The 22,038-nt window shown below is 35.5% G+C and overlaps 1 protein-coding gene across 5 annotated transcripts in view; it reads right to left on the bottom strand.

The window, feature by feature from the left end:
* LOC145688479 (store-operated calcium entry-associated regulatory factor-like) overlaps nucleotides 1–22,038 on the bottom strand; it is a 111,211-nt gene that overhangs the window by 27,691 nt on the left and 61,482 nt on the right. For 2 of the 5 annotated variants that reach the window (XM_081762766.1, XM_081762765.1), the window contains exons 3-4: nucleotides 12,661–12,848; nucleotides 3,195–3,305 (exon numbers count right to left, since the gene is read on the bottom strand). In XM_081762766.1, the coding sequence (XP_081618892.1) occupies nucleotides 3,195–3,305; nucleotides 12,661–12,848 (299 nt within the window). Of the gene's footprint in view, nucleotides 1–3,194; nucleotides 3,306–12,660; nucleotides 12,849–19,741; nucleotides 19,838–22,038 lie in introns of those variants that run through there. The other 3 variants (XM_081762769.1, XM_081762768.1, XM_081762767.1) reach the window with 2 other exon arrangements.

The following is a 22,038-nucleotide window of genomic DNA, read 5'->3' as shown; positions in this document are numbered from 1 at the left end:
AGGCCCGTGTTCGATTCCCGGCGAAAGCTCATGTAGTTTGGATTCCACGTTAAGCTGTAGATTTAAATCTCATATAACCTAGGTGTTGAAAGGAACGCTAAACTCCAGTAGAGTAGAGCATAATGTTTAGTCTCAAACAGAAAGCAATATTGAAAGATGTTCATCCTGGGGACTAATTCTTTAGTATTTCGCGCAAACAGGGGCGTAATTAAAAGAGGGCGCAAGGCAACTTCCCCCCTGAGTTTAAGATGTGTATACATTTTAATCAATAGTATAATAATATATAAATAAAAAACGTGAAACACTGTATATTGGAGAATCTTTCCTCTCTTCCCCCAAGCAAAACCTGGCGTTACTGTAGGCGCGAGGAGAATCACTGTGTAAGAAACTAAATGGTCGCTAAATTATATCAATACTAACAGGAGTGTTCGTTCTGCGTACGGGAAGAATAAAGTGTACAGGTGTAATAAATATAAATCTGAAATTTGAATATTGTATAAATTGTCCTCCTTTTCATCTTCAGATATGGAATTTTCGAAAATACTGTATCACTTACTTTTAATAAACAGATTGTGTATCAAAGAGCACACTTCCAATTTAAGCAAATCTCATTCTGAATAAAGAAACAAAATTTGGATATTATTAAAATGATCTTTTCACTCTTAGGGACGGAATTTTTAGAAACACTCAAACACGTATTTCCTTATTTTAAAATTAAGTTGTTTTTTTTTTTTTTTTTTTTTTTTACCGAATTTCACACTTACACCTTAAACGAATCCTTACACTCGACACTTTCAAAATAAAGAACAGCAGGGAAATCTGGATATAGAAATGGTCCCCCTAGGTTTTTAACACTGAAACGATTCCTTACCTCAAATACGTATTTTCTTGTTTTTAATGAAGAGTCTATACACAGAATTCCACCTCTCAAATTCAGAGATTTGTGAGATATTCTTAGCAGAAAATTTATTGCTTTTAAAGCCGTCGTACGATACGGATTTCAATAAAATCTTTCTTATATCTTTTGATTTCGTGACAGGAGTATCATGTCCAAATTTCAGTCCATACGGCACGAAATTTACTAATAGTTCAAGAAATGTTTCCACAGCATATCATCTATGGTTTCCAAAACGTTGAATGGCTTCCACGCTTTTTTTTTATAGCTATTTGAACGGTATGGTCTACACACACTGACCTCACATTATAAAGGAATCGCGGCGTTTATATACGGGTCCGTATGTACATTGTAACATGCTTGGAGGGAACGATCCATTAAAGTCTTCGTGTATTTTCTACAGGTACACACTGATCTGTCTTGGTCACAGGGTTGGCTGGTTTAAACCATGGTTTAAACCAGCTGTTTTTTTTTTTTTTAAAAAAAATAATTGGTTTAAACCAAAAAACGAAAAATGTTCTTAAATGTGTAAGTGTTTGTAAAACCTTGATAAACACACATTTGTGGGTTATCACGTTTCACTCCTGTATATTATTCGTATTATATTCAGACCTAAGTTCCCCATTCATTACTCAAAAAGATTATACTAAAAAAGCAAGTTCTTTTTTATAAGTTTATAAATGTTTGTTTTGTGATTTTTTTTATAGTTTGTTGTTATTGTTATGTAACTGCAATCAAAGAAAAATTCTAAATATTGCTTCGTTTCAATAATGTTTACTATTGATAAAATACATCAAAATGCCGTACTTTTTGTGTGTGTGGGGAGGAGGGGCGTCATACAAACCCCACGAGAGGCATTTAGTGAAATGACAAGTATCTTTGGTATCTATTTATGTATAAATGTGTCTGAGCCAAAGTGGACTCAAATAATTCGTATCTTTATCCACTTTTCTTACTGATATGGAAATTAAGTCGTCGTATTTTTTTTAACTTGACTAATAAAAGTCGCTGTTAACTAACTTGGACTAAATTAGTTCTTCTGTACTCTGTAGTACTTTGAAACTGTCCATATGTACTTCTGTATAATGGTTTCACTTCTGCAACTGTTTATCTTTTTGTTCCTCTGAAATGAAAAATGAAATGAAATCTTTAAGTTTTACGTCCCACGGTTATGCCGGTTAGGCTAAAGGAGACGGTGATGATGAGAGATGAGTGAAATGGTGGAATGAAGAAAGTGGGAGGAAACGGGAGAACCCCGAGAAAACCCACGAGCACGATGTTTGTCCACCACAAATTCACTTGGCGGGGGCTGGGATTGAACCCGGGACCCCAAGCACCAGAGGTTTCCTCTGAAATTAATCTTGACAATTATATTAACAAGTAGGCTTAAGTTAAGATCAGTACAACGTATTTTTATCAGGAATCCTTCGTGAGCGAGTCGGCAGACGTATCGCATTTGTGGTCAATTAGTCCTGATTCCGAGTTCAAATGGAGGACAGTTTCTCTCGGATGTAAGTCGAGAAGCGGTTTGGATTCCGCTTTAAGCTTATGTGACTCCTTCCAGCATAACCCGGTTGTTGCATAACACCAAGGCGAAACAAACTTATTTCTGTCCACATATGATATGAATACATAGAGCAAACTATTTAAACCAAAAAAAAAAAAAAACTGGTTTAAACTAAAAAAAAAGTTTTTTTTTCAATAAAAAACATGTTTTTTGCCAACCCTGCTTGGTCATGTCATCCTGTCTGGAGTCATTACGATAGGAGTCACTGATAGAATAACTACCAGAAAAATAAAACAAATTTTGATTCATCAGGCACTTTAGAAAAATAAAATACGGACTGCCTTCTCCTTATTATTTAGTATATGTTCTATTGATAGAAAGTAATGTAACAAAATTACCAATCCTTAACAGAAGGAATCACATATACATTAATCGATGACTAGTTTAATCTCCCTATAGAAAAAATTACCAATAGTTCCTCATAAACAAAGAGAGTTAGATCGTAGACAGTAAGCATGGTGCTACTTATCATGCTTTCCTGAGATTGGGCGTTCAACGTCTCTTTTCAATACCAAGATTATATAAAACGTAGATATTGTTTATCATAGGATATGAACACATACTCTCACAAAAAAAAATCAAACCCGGGTCTACTGCTGAAGGTGAGAATGCTAACCATTTAGTCACGATGAATTGTCATGTACGTAGAATCTGTCTCTATGGATGTATTGAAAAGTAAATAAATAATAAAAATATACTATATCAAAAATTACCATAAATCTCTCCACTTACCCCACAGGATCCTTTTAACACATATGGGTCATCTGGATAATCATATCCTTCACATATTACAGAAATCTCCCCAAATCTGTACGCATTATCCATATCCGTTTGGCATTCCCACTGCAATGTAAAAAGTTGTATTAGTTGTAACGGGAATAAATTTATTAGCTTCTAATACTGGTTTTCAGAGATAGCTCCGTGCAAATCCCCCACTTAAGATCATCCATATAACAGTACACATTAATATAGAACAGTTTCTAAGTTTTAAAACAAAAATAAAGAGAAATATTTAACTTTTATACTAAGACTAGAACTTCCTTAAAATATACCGAATATTTAAAAACACAACATTACTAATGGATTAAAAAAGCATAATATTTTCGGAACGTGAATAATACAATGTTGTAATACTGGCGTTTGGTTATGATTGGATTTGAATTTAGCGTCCGTGTCAATAGCAAGGTTATATGAGACGTGGACCTAGAGCTTAACTTGAAATCCGAACCACATGATCTCTTACCAGAAATCAAACCCGAGTCTTCCACATATGCTAACCTTATAACCATGAGGGAACTCTGCGTTTAGTTACAATTTTAATCCATGGTGGAGTGCTGGGCTCCAGTACAAACCCAAGTAGCGATTTGGATTCCATTGTAGCAAGTAATCTCGTCTCATATAGCCTCGGAGCTGAAAAAAACTTGAAGTTCAATCAATCAAATAAAAATGCATATATCAAAGACGCACTTTGATGCATATTTTAGAGCATATTATTTTATGCAGCATGACTAATGCATAGACATATTTTACTTATATATCGTCCCATGAGAACCAGAGGAATGTAACTCCATTTTCGTAGGTTTACAGGTGAGAGGACAAAAATATTATTTTCTTAGAAAGATGTGTATTTAACAAGATGTTAATTGAACTACATTACAACAGATAATCGACAAGGAGAACAGATGGCGTTACGTTCCATTTGCACCAAGTGCGGCTTTTAAAATTGTGTCCAAACATGAAGAAAACGAAAACAGCATTTTTGGAGTTACGTTCCTCTGGTTCTCATGCGACGATATTACACTTTAGTAAAACCTTGTGCTACCTGTTAGTTAGATCAACTGGAGTAAAATAGGAAATGACAGCGGAAATTAAAGTGTAGCACATTGATGCGTCATATTATGTTTAATCACTTTGTAATGCCATGTGAATGTTAAAAAAACGCACTACAGTCAGCGTTTTAATACTAAACAATGATCAGTATATTAAGCCTATTTACTCCTTTCTACAATCATACATTCAACTTGTGGCCTTTCTTACATTTCCTGTCAGTTTAATGTGACTCCTGCACCAAACCGTATACAGGAATTTATTTCGGGAGGTCCAAATTCAATACCAGAATGTGAATAACTCCTGAAATTAGACTAAATTTACAGAAAAGTCGCGATTTCGTAGGGCCCAAACTCCAGGATCCACCTCCTGTACATCCCAAACTGACACTAATCTTCAGTAGATAGGTTATCATTTGTTGAAGTTTTCTAAAGATATATAAACCTTCCCTCGTATATGGTCAAAATAATACCAATTTTAGCTTTTATGGAGGCAAGGATGCTGTAGTTCGAGGAACTAAGCAGTTAGTGGGACACGACAATCGCCTTAAGATTTTACACATTAAAATTCTTTTGCAGATAAATAATTTTCCGATATCTAAAGACATGTGTAAAGCGTGAAATGGTATACCATTTTTTCTTTAAAGTCACTCTCTACAACAATAAGCCGCACAAGAAACTGAGATTTTCTTCCTCCAAACAAAGGCCATTCATAAATCATAACACACAATGAAATGCAAACGAGTTTTTGCAATACACCAATGTGGTTGAAAGGGCAAAGCGTTTGCAGCGCCAATTGGCCCTAAGTAGTTATTTTGACTCTATGAATAGGGAGACCATAAAAACTTTCAGCCGAAAAGAGGACAGGTTGCGGCTTTCTAAAAATCATGAGAAGTAAGAAACAGGACAGAGCGTAAATTAGTTCCTGTTTACCTTAACAATACATAATACCTTTATATTGTAACTAACATTTGGCTAGCTGGGGGGCTCCGCCCCCCAGACTCCCAACACTACTCGGCTTACGGCCTTGCATTTCTTATCTATTGGCCTATGTGTCATCAGTGAATTTCGTGAACTTACTCTTCATATTTCCTGAATCTGACTATCCGCGGGCTTCACCCCGACACTATCTTTGCTCGGCCTACAGCCTCGCACCACTTGATCCCACAATTCTATCGTTTCTTTTCCTATTTTAACTATCTAAAAGAAAAGATTTTGTATTCCAAGAAAACGCACATTTAAATAGCATGGAAACTTCTTCATCCCCCTTTAGACCACTAAAAATTAAAAATATTCACTTTCGGCAATTTTTCTGTCGGTTAGTTCCGGAAAGCTACAATCATGCCAAATTTAATTATTGTAACCCTACAGGAAGTACTCAATAATTTATGTCAGCTCATGTAGTTTTATATATACGGTGTAGTTAAGACTAGCCTGTGGCTAGCTGGGGGCTCCGCATCCAGACCCACGCGTTTCCTCGGCCTACGGCCTCGCATCTCTTACGTATCAGCATTTCTGGGAGTTTCGCAACTTGACCCTCACGTTTACTCGGCCTACGGCCTCGCACCTCTTAAATCCACAATTATGCCAAATTTCAACCTTTTTTCCTATTTCAACTATCTAAAAGATAAGATTTTGTATCGCAAGAAAACGCCCATTTAAATAGCAATGGGATTTTTTCATCCTCCCTTTAGACTCCTTAAAAACTAAAAATATTCACTTTTGGCAATTTGCCTGTCGGTTAGTCCTCGAAGGCTACAATCATACGAAATTTCATCATTCTAATTCTGCCGGAAGTGCCTAAACATTTTGGGGTGTAGAAGACGCCCCATATAAATAACATGGGAAAGATTTTTCAGTACTCCATAAAACCACTCTACGGTTGGAATTTTTATTTTTAGCGATTTACTTAGTTAACACTAACAAAAACGTATAAACATACCGAATTTCAAATTTTTATTCCAATTCCAAGTACCTAAAATATGAGATTATAACTCCAAAAAAGGTCCATTTAAATAACATGGGGAAACTCCTCATCCCCTCTTTAGACCCTCTAAAAATTTAAAATATTTACTTTTGGGAATTTTCCTGTGGGTTTCTCTCGAAAACCTACAATCATGTCAAATTTAATTATTGTAGCCCTACAGGAAGTGTCCAATAATTTGGGGGTGTAAAAGGTGTTCCACATAAATAACATTGGAAAGATTTTTGAGTTCCCTATAAAACCACTCTAAAGTTGTTTTTTTTATTTTTACTGATTTACTTAGGTAGTGATAACGAAAACGTACAACCATACCGAATTTCAAGTTTTTATTTCAATTCTAAGTACCTAAAATATGAGATTATAGGTCCTAAGAAAGGCACATTTAAATAACATGGGAAATTCTTCATCTTCTCTTTAGACTCCCTAAAAATTAAAAGTTTTCACTTTGGCAATTTTCCTGTTGGTTAGTTTCGGAAAGCTACAATTATGCCAAATTTATTCATTGTAGCCCTACAGGAAGTGCTCAATACTTTATGTCAGCTCATGTAGTTTTATATATAGTTAATTAATATCTCATTAAATGTAAAATTCAACTCGAATATTAAATGCCAACATTTATGCAGGAATCACTTTGTGAAAAGAGAATTAGAAACAGAAGTACATCATTAAATAAGGATTAAATTAGTCAAACTATTTTTTACAATGAAATCAGGAACGCAAGTTCAATTTTTGTAAGATTTATAACACGTCAGTATACACTATATGATTGAAAGTATCGGGACATCCACACCTTAAATTGCAATCAAACTTAGGTCGTTGGTTAAAGTTTAGCGTCCCTCTTCAACACCGCGGCCATATGAAACGTCGACTACAGATCAAGGTGGAATGCAAACTGCTGCAAAATGTTCAAATTTTAAGCCTCTTACACCGGGAATAAAACCCGAATTCCCGAGCATCATACTGCAGTCGAAGTTTGCTCATGGGATTATCTCAAGTAGTGGCATCTAATGAGGAATTGATCTACCATTTGCCTTTGTCAGTCTCCACTTCTCTGGTATACTTCCGATCACGTGGGGAAAAATTTTCTGCAGTAACAGCCCATTCTTCGTGAGAGAAACAATGAGGACAGTCATCTATTAGGCTGTTTGAAGTCTGTCATGTGTTTGAAGCCTACCGTGAAGTTGGAGTTTCAAAACATCCCATACACGTTTAACTGGGTTTAGGATTTAGATTTCTGGGCCCTCGGCATCTAAGGCCATTTAGCCCGTCACGTCACGTTTAACTGGATTCCAATTAGAACTAGGAGCAGTAGAGTCCATTATAGGTATGCTGTTATGAAACAGCTTAGCCACGGACTGTATAGTATGAACGGATGCTCTCTCATGTTGATACATACAATGCTCATTCCCGAACTGATCTCCTATGACAGGCTAATAATAAGCGCTTAGAATCGTATCCCTTTGCCATGGCATTGACATGCAGAGCAACAAAAAACTCAAGTTCTCTCCATCAAAAACAGATCCATACCACAATGCTCTACCTCCAAATTCTACCGTATACACTACACATGACCGTACATGTCGTTTATCAGGCATTTTCGAAACCCATACTTCCATCGGAACGCCACCTGATATACCACGATTTATCATCCTAAACAATGTATTTTCGTTATTCGTGGTTCAGTATTGTTGCTACATTACGTAAGGAAGCGTCTAAGCTTTGCCATCGTGGTATGTGGCTTATAGATAAGTGCTCGGCCACGGAAACCAAGTATACACACCTCGCGTTGAACAACCATGTGCTAGGAGCACATTCCGATATACTGTGTATTTCCTCAAGTGACGGTGGGGATGGATGACTGACAGTTTCTTAGAATGTCCCTCTTCAATGCTCGACGTTCTCTAATGGTGAAAATGTCAGGTCGGCTCGATCTTTTTCTGATTACGAGTATCTCACAATAAAAGCGGAAACAGCAGACCTAGGTATATTTCCCACCTAAAATCTTCCAAAGTGACTTGTTATATCTATGATACTCAATCACTTAACAACGTTGGAGATACATTAGCTCGATAAAATGGCCAATTCTGCTCTCTAGCATTGTCTCGTTACGATTACGGATGCTACACGTGTGTTGTGCGCGGTAGGGAAGAACTGTCTACTATACCAGAACATACTTCGCAAGTAGTGTCCCCTTTTCATCATAGTATATACCTTGTAAGTTCAGTTTCAATCGAAAGATCATTAAACTTTGAGTGGGAAAAAGAAAACCCACTTTGAGGTGCTTCCTAATAATCCCATTTTCATGCATATTCTTAAGTGTTAAGTCTTAATAATTGAAGGTTTGCCTCTTCTGTTTTCCTTTGCAGTAATTTATGAACATACACTAACACTGTCCCCTCCTAAATTATCTTAAGCACCTCCGAATTCCACATTCGAAACACCTTATCTTGTGAGAAATGCGTATTCAACAAGTAATTTGAGAGCTCTGGACCCACCCACTCCCGATCTAACTTCTAGATAAACTACTGCTCCTTTGAATGTGAGGATTTCAAATAGAGTTGTCTAAAAACGATGGTCATATATGCAATCAATGACAAATACTACGCTGTAATTATATTGTGATTTTTAAGGTTCTTCACTGTGATACATACTACTTGTTTAAATTAAAAAAAAAAAAAAAAAAAAAAAAAAAAAAGTGGAAATAATCTATCCACTACTTGAAAACTGTTATTAAATAAACAAATCGATAGTTATTAAATAAACAAGTCTTTTTTTACAGCTCAATAATCTGTGGGCGCAGTTTATGACATCATAATTATCATTATGGAGCTCTTAAATTTGTGCTTCTAAAGAACAGAAAACAACTATTAGCTTATTGTATAGTATTTTATAAGTAATGAACACCTACTTCACACGATCACCTTTGTTTATTGCTTTTGCATTATTGAATATCATTTGAAAATTGGAGTGAAGAAATAAAGGTTTAACTATTTCATTTTAATGAAAGCATCATATAAGGATGTGACGTATTTCGTAACTGTTTACTGCAGCCTGACCAATATATTTGAAGCTGTTAAAATCTCTCTCTCTCTCTCTCTCTCTCTCTCTCTCTCTCTCACTATATATATATATATATATATATATATATATATATATATATAAAAGAGAACGCACAAAATCCTTTGTCCGCTCATCACGCTAATACGGCTGAACCGATTTCTTTCATTTTTGGGGGGTTGTTAGGATTTGGACCCTAGATGGTTTTTATCATATCACTTTAATTTTCAATTACCAGTGTCTTGAGATAATTGACCATTCAGGTGTCCATTACGTACAAATCCTTTGTTAGTTCATCACAGGTATAAAAATAAACGTATTTATATGCAACCCGCATGACCGTGTCACTCGGCGGGTTAACATACATGACAGGCGTTATAATGGTTTTTATCATATCACTTGAAAGCGAAAAAGTAAAAATTATCTAAGTAACAAAGTTTATTGCGTTCGGGGGTGACCGCAGCGAAGCGGGGCGGGTTAACATAAATGACAGGCGATATAATGTTAACATTTACTGCAATCTTCTATGGTTTTTATCATATCACTTGAAAGCGAAAAAGTAAAAATTATCTAAGTAACAAAGTTTATTGCGTTCCGGGGTGACCGCAGCGAAGCGGGGTGAACGCTGCTAGTATATATATATAATTGAAAATCACTATGTTTGTGGCCTTAAATCTCCTGAACCGCTCCACCGATCTCGATCAAAATTGTAACATGGATGAGGTTCAAGGCTGGGCTGGTTTTAGGCTATTCACTTTGATGGTAGAACTGAGGGGCTGGGGAGGGGAAAGGGGTATAAACAATAAATAAAACTTAACTCCTGAACCACTCGAGCGATCTTGATCAAATTTTCAACATAGATGAGGTTCACGCCTGGGATCGTTTTTATGATTTAAATTTGACAGACCAACGTGGGGAGGAGAAGGAGGGGGAGATATATAAAAACACATTTTATATAAGACTGAAAGTGACGATTTAGGTAAGTTAATAACTCTTGAACTATCTGACCGATCTCAATCAAATTTTCAAGATATATGAAGTTCGGATTTGGAAACATTTTTGTAATTTCACTTTAACGGTAGATCCTAGGGGAGGGGGACGAGAGGGGGACGTATAGATAAAACCTAGTAACTTTTGAAACACCCAACCAATTTCGATCAAATTTTCAACATACATGAGGGTCGGGTCTTGGGTGTTTTTTATCATTTCACTTTGATGTGCCAACGTAGGGAAGGGGGAGAAGGGATATATGTAAAAAAAAAATAATAATAATAATAAAATTAAAATGACTATCTTTGTGACTTCATCACTCTTGAGCTACCCGACCGATCTCAATCAAATTTTCAATATATATGAGTTTAGGGGTAGGGATTACTTTAGACTATTCGCTTTAACGATGCAACGTAGGGGAGGGGGAGAGAAATTTAAAAATGATCAAAAATGACCGATATTAGTGTTGAATCCATAGTTTTTGGGGTCGACGAGAGATACAGTGAATCTTCTGATGCTGTTTCAATTCAAGTTCAGCCCTGATAGTTGGGGTGGTTGAGGGTACAACGTAGGGGAGGGAGATAAACATTTAAAAATGATTGAAAATGACTAATATTAGTGTCGAATTCATAGTTTTAGGAGTAGTTGAGATTAACAGTGACAATTCTGATTCATGTGCTGTAGAACGGAGGACGGGGAGGGGAGCTATGTATAGTATTGATCGAAAATGACCAATATTAGTGTCTAATCCATAGTTTTCGGGATCATTCAGACAGTGACATTTCCGATCCCGTTTAAATTCAAATCCAAACCCGCAACTTAAGGGAGGAGAAGGAAGAGATATTTAAAAATGATCGAAAATAACCGATATTAGTGTTGAATCTATAGTTCTTGGGGTCGCTGAGATGACCGGTGACACTTTCAATGCCGTGCCGCGCAACGTGGAAGAGGAGGAGGGGGATATATATATATATATATATATATATATAAATGATCAAAAATGGCCGATATTAGTGTCGAATTCATGGTTTTCGGGGTCGCCGAGATGATCAATGATCTTTCCGATACCGTTTAAGTCGATGCCATTAAAAACGAAAACAGCATATTTCACGGGTACTAAACACATGAGATACGGAGTTGTGCATTTAAATTTTCATTTCAACCCAGCGAAGTGGGTAATATATGCTAGTTGGTTATATACAAAAAAAAAAAAAAAAATTCATTAATACATATCGTAACAGTGCAATTTGTTAAATGAGCTGCCATCTAGTGATGTACTCCAGAAATACTTGTACGTATTCCGAAAATTCATATTGCTTACCTCATAACTTTAATTTGTTTTAAGTGTTACAGTCCCACATAATAGTGCATTATGGTTATTAATGAAGTAGTTCTTTTCTTTCCCTTTATAATCTTATACTTCAGAGCGTTCTGAGCACTAGCTATGAAATACTAAAATACAAGAGATTTTATTTCTAATTTCTGTAATTTTGTTGCGTTCATATAAGCACTGATTAAATTAAAATAAAACTGAACAGATACTTTTAAATCTATGACTTTGGACTTAGTTATCTTCAATAAAAATACATTAAACTTTTTTTTTCTTTTAACTAAACCTTGGAAGTATGTTCAATGTAACTGCAGGATCTGCGTTTCCAGCCTTTGACGAAAGAAAACTTAAGTTTCAGTGAATGATTTTACTTTTTTATGTAACAGACGGTATGAAAGAGAGCCTCCACTTTTAATGTACGAGTAAAATCCATACTACTACTATTTAAGTTTTATCCGAAACGCTGTACCTTAAGCAGGATCTGCACCTCTAAACACGTTCGATGGAAGCTTTACTAAGATATGATGCCACAAGGGTACATCCAGTTAACTCGCTGCACGTTATTTTGGTCAATTTGTTTCTACATTCGAAGTTTCATGTTCCTATTAAGCACGCCAATTACAGTCAAACATTGCTCCCATCGGGAACCAAATTCTTTGCAGAGAAAGGGTGTCTGTATTGTCAACTTGATATAATTATTAATTTTCCTTCATAAAAACTTCGTAAGAACTTGAAAATGAACACCACTACAGTCTAAGAAAGATATTCCACCATAGAAAATTGCATTCCAACTGAATTTTGTATCGATGTGCAACATAGATCGAATGTACTCCAACATTATTGCCTCCGGGAAAACAGACATTCATACTACACTTCAAACAGAACATTAGAAACCTCAATAAAATAAAGCATTCTACTAAGATTTAAAGTACTCCATCTACCATGCCTGTTGACGAACAGAAAGCTATCCTTTGATTTAATCAATTACCTCTCAAAGAAAGAAATACATACATGAACGTTGGAACCATCGGACCCTCGGTTTAAACACTGAACCACCTTTGGTACAAAAGCACTGCATCCTGCAGAGCCTCCGACACATGACAGCTGTGGAACTGGGTTTGAACGACGACCTGTTGTCATTCGATTGTGATGCAAGGTCAAAACTTCTATATCTTTCAATTTTACCTTCTCATATCCACCTAAAATAATAATAACTTAATAACTATTTGAACAAACTGCTAAAATTAACGTACAGAAATTAATTTTTTGTTGTATAATAAGAAAATAGTTAACTTTCATAAAATATACTGTAGTCCCTTTAATCTTAACATGGAGAGACGATAGTTCTGTAAACCTCGTGTTAGCACGAGTAATCTTGGGCAAATTTTACTTCCACAAAAACTGTAGTATCTCGTTCATTTGTAATCGTATTTGAGTGAAAGAGAAAAATCGATACTCAAGGATGCGTACACCTCTCGGCATATTATAACACAATAAATCATGGCATAAACCTTGCCCAAGAAAAATTCTAACCCTAACACATAATAAATGCAAGTATACAACATGAAATAGTTAAGCGTCAGGCGGGAATCAAACCTACGCGTCCCATACTATGATACGATATGCTTATAGAAAACTCTATTTCTTGTGGCTCAAATTAGTTTCCATTACAGTAAGTGAAAGCGAGTTTATTATTATTATTATTATTATTATTATTATTATTATTATTATTATTATTATTATTAATCTTGAGCTGCAAACTCTATACACATTATATACTAAATTAATAATATTCCAATTTACCAAATTATTCAAAATGACACATGAATATACAGCGAAATGTAAGAAATCAGAAACGAGCTTCATATAAACCAAATGGTTTATTGTTTAACAAAGAGTGAATGTATGTGCAATTTTAAAGTGTAATTGTCTATAGGCATCATGAGGGAGAGAGTTCCACTAGCCTGGAGTTTATGCATCGTTGATGATAATTTCCTGCAGTTCGGAGAAGTATCGAGTTGATGCTCCGACTAACTAGTAAACTAACGACAGTAACTACCACAAATTCCGCTTCTAAAATCCAGGAAGTAGTCTGAAGGCTTTATACGAAAAAGTTTGCTGAATAGAAAAATTTACATAACAAACATCTTCGAAACTCCAGAAAAATTTAACAGCTGGAATACTTTCAAGACATTCATAAAATCTATGAAACTTGTCTATTTCACTTCGTACGTAATGAATTACGTAAAGCCTTAGTCAGCACACGTAGAATCTGGACAAACGGAAGATTAGAATGATTATAAAATAGTGTTTGCAGAAATATATTTTCCTCGTTTCTGTTGTACACATTAATAAAAGCACATTTTACCTAAATTAATAACCTGAATTTTAGGTACTGTTACAGTATAACAACACATTGGCAAATGCACGTCGCACGTAAATTACACAATCATTGAAAATTTAAAAAAAAAAAATCGGGAATCACCTAACATTTTTGGTACTGTCACCACCTTTCTTTCAAAACTGAAAACGTACTTCAATATCAAGGACCAACATTGTGCACGTAAGAATGTTCCCGCAGAAATCACTGTGATATGAGAGGCCAAATTCAGTATCTTTTATTGGAAATATACGTAAACTGAAAAGGAGTAAAATTATGATTCCACAGGATTGCTTTTTCCGTCCGAATATATAACAGACATTTACAATTTATCTTTGTCCAAAATTATGGTATACATTTACTTAGTAAGTCTTGGCTATATAAATGAAATTCAATTAATGTGGCGCCTAGCTTTTTCTAAGTGAACACACAAAAATAGTTGGTAACTTCCTACACGACGAAGCTTGGCCTTATCTTCCTTCTTAAGGAGTTTCCTCCTTCAACCAACGTAATTAATTCCATACATGTCTGTAATAACAGAAATATATTATCAAGTGTCTCTTCGTCTAATTCGACACATTCGATCAGTTCGTCAACTGTACGTGGCGTAGCTTTATGTTCCAAAGATTGCATGAAATTGAAAAATTAAAGTTCAAAACATTTTAATCGGGATTCGAGCCTGTGATTTAAACTGATTAGACTACCAGCCATCTTTAGAATCATCAGCTACAAGCTTTTCATCGTCGTCACAAGCAAATTTGGACTTGATCGCCGGAATTAAGGTCTAAGAAATCATAAATCATGCTTCTACATTCTACTGAATTGGCAGAATCCGCATTTTTTGTTACTAAGGTTCTTTTAAGCCTCTTCTCGATTTTCGCTTAGTCAGTCAGACATACCAATTTTTCCATCAAAATATATTTTCGATGTGAATAGTAATGTGGTCGTGTCACAGCCATCAACATCATTTTGGTTATGGAACATTACCTTTTTCAAGCCCAGTGGGGGTTTTCTTCGTCAAGCATAATGTAATAAGAAAGTTTGTTCAGCGTTAAGAAACCCACCTTTCATACATGTGGACATAATCGGAAAAAACTTGAAAATGTCCATCCGGCCTCACTTTGATAATTTCATTTGATCTATTTTCTTTTTTTTTTGAAGTAACATTAGAAGCACAAATTTTATCTTCATGGAACTGTTTTTGAGCCACATGCCCAATTCTAGGCATAGGAAAATGTGTTAATCCAAAATCAGCTGTGACTTTATTTTCTGCAAAGTACTTCTTTCAACTGCAACATTTTTTGCAATATAAAATAACGCTATTCAGCAGTTAATTGCTTGAACTTGGAATTTCTTTTGAATATTTCTTTATTTACATGAATATTTTCCATTTTGTGTACAGGACGAGGATAACACTAGGAGCAATTAACTACTTACACAATTTCACGCACCGAGTAGCCCAGATCCGCCGATGACAAAGTTTATTGACGTTTTTGACACACAAAAATTAAACAACAGCCAGATATCGTATGAATTTACAAATAAAGACATTTGATTATAATTGTTTATTTATGTTTCATTAATCTTTACAACTTTTTCAAATGTTGAGTTGATTTTGGGTTTAACGTCCTTTTCAGCAGTGAGGCTAGATGAGACGGGACATACTGTTTAACGTAGAATCCGAACCACATGAGCTCCCGCCGGGAATCAAACCCGGGTCTCGCACGCCAAAGGCGCGTACGCTAACCGCCTAACCACGAAGGAGCTCAACTTTTTCAAATGCATATCATATTTTCAGACAGAGGGCGTACTTACTAACTTGTAATTGTCTGATTCTGAAAGTGTTCACTGCATTGCACTCAGCAGTAAACGAAAGTCCACTAGAGAAATATTTTGCATGTCTATCATGTCCTAGAATGTGGTTATAAAAACTGCAAGAACTACGAAAAGTTCAGAAAAATACATCGAAAGGTTATAGTAAAAAAGTTGCAGTTAAAAATAATAAGGACCAACCTAATCGCAATTTAAAACAATATTGTGTACCAGGAATGTAAAATACTAATTTTCCAGTTTTTTACAAAGCAAGTTCTCAAAAACATACCAAAAATTGCTCAGTATGATCACCCAACTTTAACCTATGAATGTTCAACATTTTCTTTTACTGATGCACAATATTCCTTATTAAGTTTGAGATGACTGCCATGTAGTGAAGTAAACGTTTCAAATATTCTCAGAGATGTAATGTGAGATAAAAATTTAAAATTCGTCTTTTCATTCTTGTACATGAGAGACTTATTAATAGATATATTCACAACAATACACTCAAGAACACATTTTAAACAATAATCGTGCAATTCCGAAAATGTAAATCGAAAGGAACATACAACAGTTTATTTTTGTAACAATTCATTTTTGTAAGAAGTATTCGATGTCTCGAAAATATTCAAACCAACCTTCCAGTTTAACGTCCCACGATTATGCCCTTGATTATAAGGGAGACAGATAGATAAGGCAGGTAAATTATGATGGAAGAATTGGTGGAATGAGAAAAGGTAGAATACGGCAGTACATCGAGAAAGCCCATGGACACGATGCTGTCCATTACAAACACGCTTGGCCGGGGATAAAGTTAGGGACGCCACCCATCAGATATAAGCGCTCTACTACTGTGCCACCATGCTCCCGATACTCTTTTCAAGACGAAGAAGCACATTGGCAACACGTTTCCGAGATGAGGCTGCTCCAAATCGTGTTTCGTGAGCAATAATTAGTAGTAACATTACGTACTAGTAGAGAGGCAAACCAAAAGTTCCCAACCCCCCCCCCCCCCCAAAAAAAAAGTTCCTAACTCAACATACATTTATAGACTTTCTCAATAAAACTATATTTGTTTAACGGGGAAATGATTGATGTATGATGAAAATTTGATCTTACACTTCATCTATACGCTTTCTTTTATAAAAACAATTTAGTTCTATATATTTTTTTCCCTGAAAATATAGGTGAAAGTATTTTACAATTATTTATCGTCTTTTTCATTGCAGAATAATGCCTGTTCAATACTATATAGACGTAGTGCTTGTAGTATTGGACACCTCTATGCAAACAATTTCTGAATGCACGCCTGGTCTTATATACAGTGTTATGAAAGTGTTAAACTTTAGCAAAATTCAAGCAATTCATTTTTAAAAAAACAAAATTATGATAAAGAAAATGAAATCTTTAATTTTACATCCGCTTTTTTATGTAATGCTTCAGTTGCTTCAATAAAACACTAAACAATTGCCCCACCCACTTACAAAGCAATATCCACATCTTTGATAATAGAAACGAAATCTGGTATAAACTACATGCAACGCAAACTTGAAAATTACAAATTGGCATAAAGTCTGTGCATTTTCCACATGTGCATTTCAGGGCCGACATACCGGTGGTACAAAATGTCACTAGACTCAACATGATGCGTATTTATGATCGGTGGCATGGCAGTCGATGAAACTGACAGTTTTTTGTGCTGCCATGTTTTGGAAACATTTCTGTGCATGTATATGTAACTTGTGCACTTTCATTCACTTTTTATTTTATTTTGTTTTATTTTCCAAAATTAAAGAATTGATTCTCACACTAACTAACTGTTCTTAACTTTGCAATCTTAAAAATTTAACAAGATAAAGCAGGACGATGCTTCCATCTGTGTTAGGTGGAAATGATCTTTGAAAATCGTGTGACTATTTATTTACTTATTTTTTTCAGGTGAAACTGTTATTTACTATAAAGGCATGTAGGATGCTATGATTGGCGTTATAAATCAATTTCGAATAAGTTTTAAAATAATAAACCCCGACATAGTCGGTCTTAAGTTCATATGAAAATAAAATTAAAAAAAAAAAAAAAAAAAAAGAAAGAGATAGAGAGAGAGAGAGAGAAAATATGGGTATGCTCCCCTAAAATTACAGAATAAGGAAGGTAAAAGATTTAAAACATGAAAACCAGAAGAATGAAGCTTTTACGTGTGCATAAGCACATGAGGCAATCCTTTCGCCATGCAAGAGTAATCCAATCTGTATGCCAATCTCCTGCCCACTCAAATCTTTTAAAAAACGGAAAACAAAAAGCTGGACAGATCAAAATTGCAACAAATTTGCGAGGAGACAGTTCATTATGTACTAGTACATGAAATGTGAACTGCAACGGAAAGAAGTGTCAATTAGTTCAAACAATCAGGGAAACAAAAGTAAAATTCTAGCTTCGACAGAAACACAGAAAGGAAGGAACACTGTGAAGTAGAAACGAAAAAAACAGGAAGAGCATATATATAATGCATGATTCACAGATACATTATAAAAACACCGAATTCAGAAATAATTTATCCGTAAGAGAATTAATGTTCACTATAGAAGAGCAGGAAAACCCTTTCATACTGATAAGTGTACATGTTCCTAACGAAGATGAAACAGTAGAGAAAGAAAAATTGGTTACGCGAAACAATGCAAAGATCAGCTGAGAATATTGACAATTGTATTGTAATAGAACACATCGATGCAGAAGTTGGCAATAAAGCGTAGAAATGGTAGGGGACAATAGGAAGACATTAAATCGCTACATAAGGAGACTATTTGACTCTTACCTACTAAACGACTTTAAAACCCTATCATCCAGGTTTTCCGTCTTTATATGGTCCTAATTAAAAGTAACGGCGTTACTTAATTTAAATCTTCAGCATTTTCACATATGGACTATCTTCTGTAACACCATTCTGTAAGCTCTTTCTTGTAGTCAAAAATACTAGTTACGCCACGGTATGAAGTAAAGTTGGACTTCATTCAAAAAGGTAATTCCCCAGGTAATTACCCAGTAATTACCCAGATTACCCAGGTAATTCCTTACAGTGGAATCAAAGACGCGAGTGTGCTAACTAGTAGATCTGCTAGGATAGCTCCATAATAAAACGAATATGTGACATTATGCCCTATATAGGCTTCGATCATCTATCACCCATTGAGGCATTTTTCGACTTCTCTTTTTTTAAACAATGTTTGTATATTTGTTTGAGTCAAATTTTGCAACTTAAATTTAATGTACTTCCATAGTCGAAATTTTGTACTGGCATACATTTATGATGACAATAGTTTCACACAATTATTACTCTAGATCAGAGTTTCTCAAAGTGTGTTCCCCGGAGTTCAGGGCTTCCGCGAAGTGTTCCTAGGGGTTCCATATAAATCGACCTCAAGGGAGCGAATAAAAAATTCGCAAGTCTCTATCTCATCTAAAAGTTGGTTTGAATTTTGGGTCCTTCGGAATTTGTTTCACGAACAATAACTGATTTCATTCTATGTTGTACATTTAGCAACAATGCACTGATCAATAAAAATGCTTAATCAAATTACATTTAGTTAGGTATGGTAGTTGATTCCTGGCTATATCATTTACTGAATAACAGTATCCCACGCTGTCGTATATGTGCATTAAGGTAGATTATAATCTTTTCTTTGTAGAATTTGACTAAAAGAACCTGTTCTACTTCTAAATGCTTAATAACAATTTTATTTACACAAAGAGAGTTCTAACACATACAAGATGATATTTATGATGCTATTTGTATATCTGAGTTACTTGTCACAAAAACTAATTACGCTAGGAAACCAAACTTGAAAAGCTCAGAATGCCTTTCTTAGCTAACTTTTACAAGTGATAGCAACAGGAACTCACATGAGTATATGGCAACCAGTCACCGGAAGTTCCAGGTTAGTTTCTTTGCACATGGCTAAAGAACGACGTCTCTGTTGCCTCCGTTTTCACTGCCCCTCTGCCAGCCTGGATCCTCATTATATTACCAAATTTTATCTGTTTTTAACTTCAAATTAAGAGCTTTATGATTTTTTAGCAATTAAAAAGTTTCATTAGTTTTTATCTCCGTTGTCCCTTAGGACAAGTTATTATAACAAAGGAAAAACATATTAATGATTTCTCTTTTCAAGGCTTTTTCTTATAGTTCACTTAAGCACTATCACTTTTTTTACAAATTATCATATCCATTTATTCCTCTTTTTCTTTCATAAAATCTGTTTTCAACATAGCACTTTCTTTTTCCCTAAGAACAAAAAATATCTGCAGATTTGTAGCGTTCGGTTTTAACTGTCCTTTCAATTCAACTTGAATTTCATTGCATTCAGTTCTGAATTTAATCTCAATCAAGATGGATCGGTGGCTGAAAACAGGGTCATTAAAGTTTTCAGTTAATAGTAGCAAACCTTCAACATCTCCTAATGTGGTTGAAGTAAAAAATGTGCCCGACGAAAAGGAAATGAGGACTCAAGACCCTGCTGTGCAACAGAATCACTCATCATTCCAAAATGTGGATAGTCCAGCATCCAAAATAATACATGTTAGAAAAAAACAACGTAAATATGATGAGAGCTATTTAGGCATGGGCTTCATGGATGCTTAAAGCTGCCCTCAGTGTGTAATATGTGGTAGAGCTTTACCTAACTGTTCCATGGTCTCTACAAAATTACGGCGTCATTTTGAAACCAGGGGGCGCGGTGGCTCAGTGGAAGAGCGTTCACCTCTGGTGCTTGGGGTCCCGGGTTTGATCCCAGCCCCCGCCAAGTGAACTTTCTGGTGGACAAACACCGTGCTCGTGGGTTTTCTCGGGGTTCTCCCGTTTCCTCCCACTTTCTTCATTCCACCATTTCACTCATCTCTCATCATCACCGTCTTCTTTAGCCTAACCGGCATAACCGTGGGACGTAAAACTTAAAGATTTCATTTCATTTCATTTTCATTTTGAAACCAATCATCCTGAGTTTCAAAACAAAAATGTTAATTTCTTTGAGAGAAAACGTTATAAGTTACTAAATTCACAAAAGAGACGTCATTCAGTGTGAATGAAAAGGCAACAGAAGCATCTTTCATTGTAAGTTATAGATTAGCACGTGCACTATAGCCGAGAAACTGATAAAACCTTGCACGATTGACATAGTTAACTGCATGATAAATGATAAATCGGGTAAACAAATCCCTTTAGCCACTTTCAAATGACAGTCGCTCGTCGTATTGAATATATGCCAGGTTACATAAAAGTTGAACCGTCGGCTCAAGTCATCTCCCTTTGCACTATAAATAGATCAGTCAACCGATGTAGCAGGTCTGGCTGTTCTGCTTGTGCTTGTACGTTACCATTATGAAGAAACTGTGGAAGAAGATATGCTATTATGTAAACCTTTGAAAAAATGCTTCTGGGTCAGAAATTTTTAAAATTATTAATGAGTATTTAGAAGAAAATCAGATACAATGGGACAACTGCGTTGATGTTTGCACTGACGGTGCGATGGCAATGGTAGGAAAAACAGCTGGAGCCGTTACAAGCATAAAGGAAGTGGCGAAAAATTGCAAAAGTAGTCATTGTATATTGCGCCGTCAAGCACTGGCCTAAAGAGAATGCCACAGCCCCTCAAAAACGTCCGTGATAAAGCGGTGGCAATCATCATCAAGTCAAGAGCAATAAATGCAAGGTTCTTCAAAATTCTTTGCGACGACATGGGAGGCCTTCATCTGTCTCTCCTTCTCCATTCAGAAGTCTAACTGCTTTCTCGCTGAAAAGTTTTAAGCAGGTTCTTCGAACTAAGAGATGAGGTAAGTTTTCTTCATCAATCACCACTTCGAGCTGGAAGAATATTTGAGTGATTAACAGTGGCTATATTTAGTTGACATTTTCGTGAAAATGAATGAAGTCAATCTGTCCCTTCAAGGAAAGAACGCAAATGTATTTATAGCAGAAGACAAAATCATAGCGTTTAAGACGAAGTTACAGTTGTGGAGCAGAAGTGTCACTTACTGTATATGACGTGTTTCCTGCCTTAAAAGATTTCCTTGAGAAGAATGAAGGAAATCTCGGAGAATTCGATGACATTAGTAAAGAATTTATTGAACATCTGGAGAATTTGCAGCACATTGTAAATCAGTATTCTCCAGAAAAATGAAGTGAATATCAACATCAGCGGATC

This window comes from Thermobia domestica, chromosome 6 (assembly GCF_964235325.1).
Source record: "Thermobia domestica chromosome 6, izTheDome1.hap1.1, whole genome shotgun sequence".
NCBI lineage: Eukaryota > Metazoa > Arthropoda > Insecta > Zygentoma > Lepismatidae > Thermobia > Thermobia domestica.
Note: the sequence above shows the minus strand (reverse complement) of the source record. Positions and strands in the feature narration are given on the sequence as shown.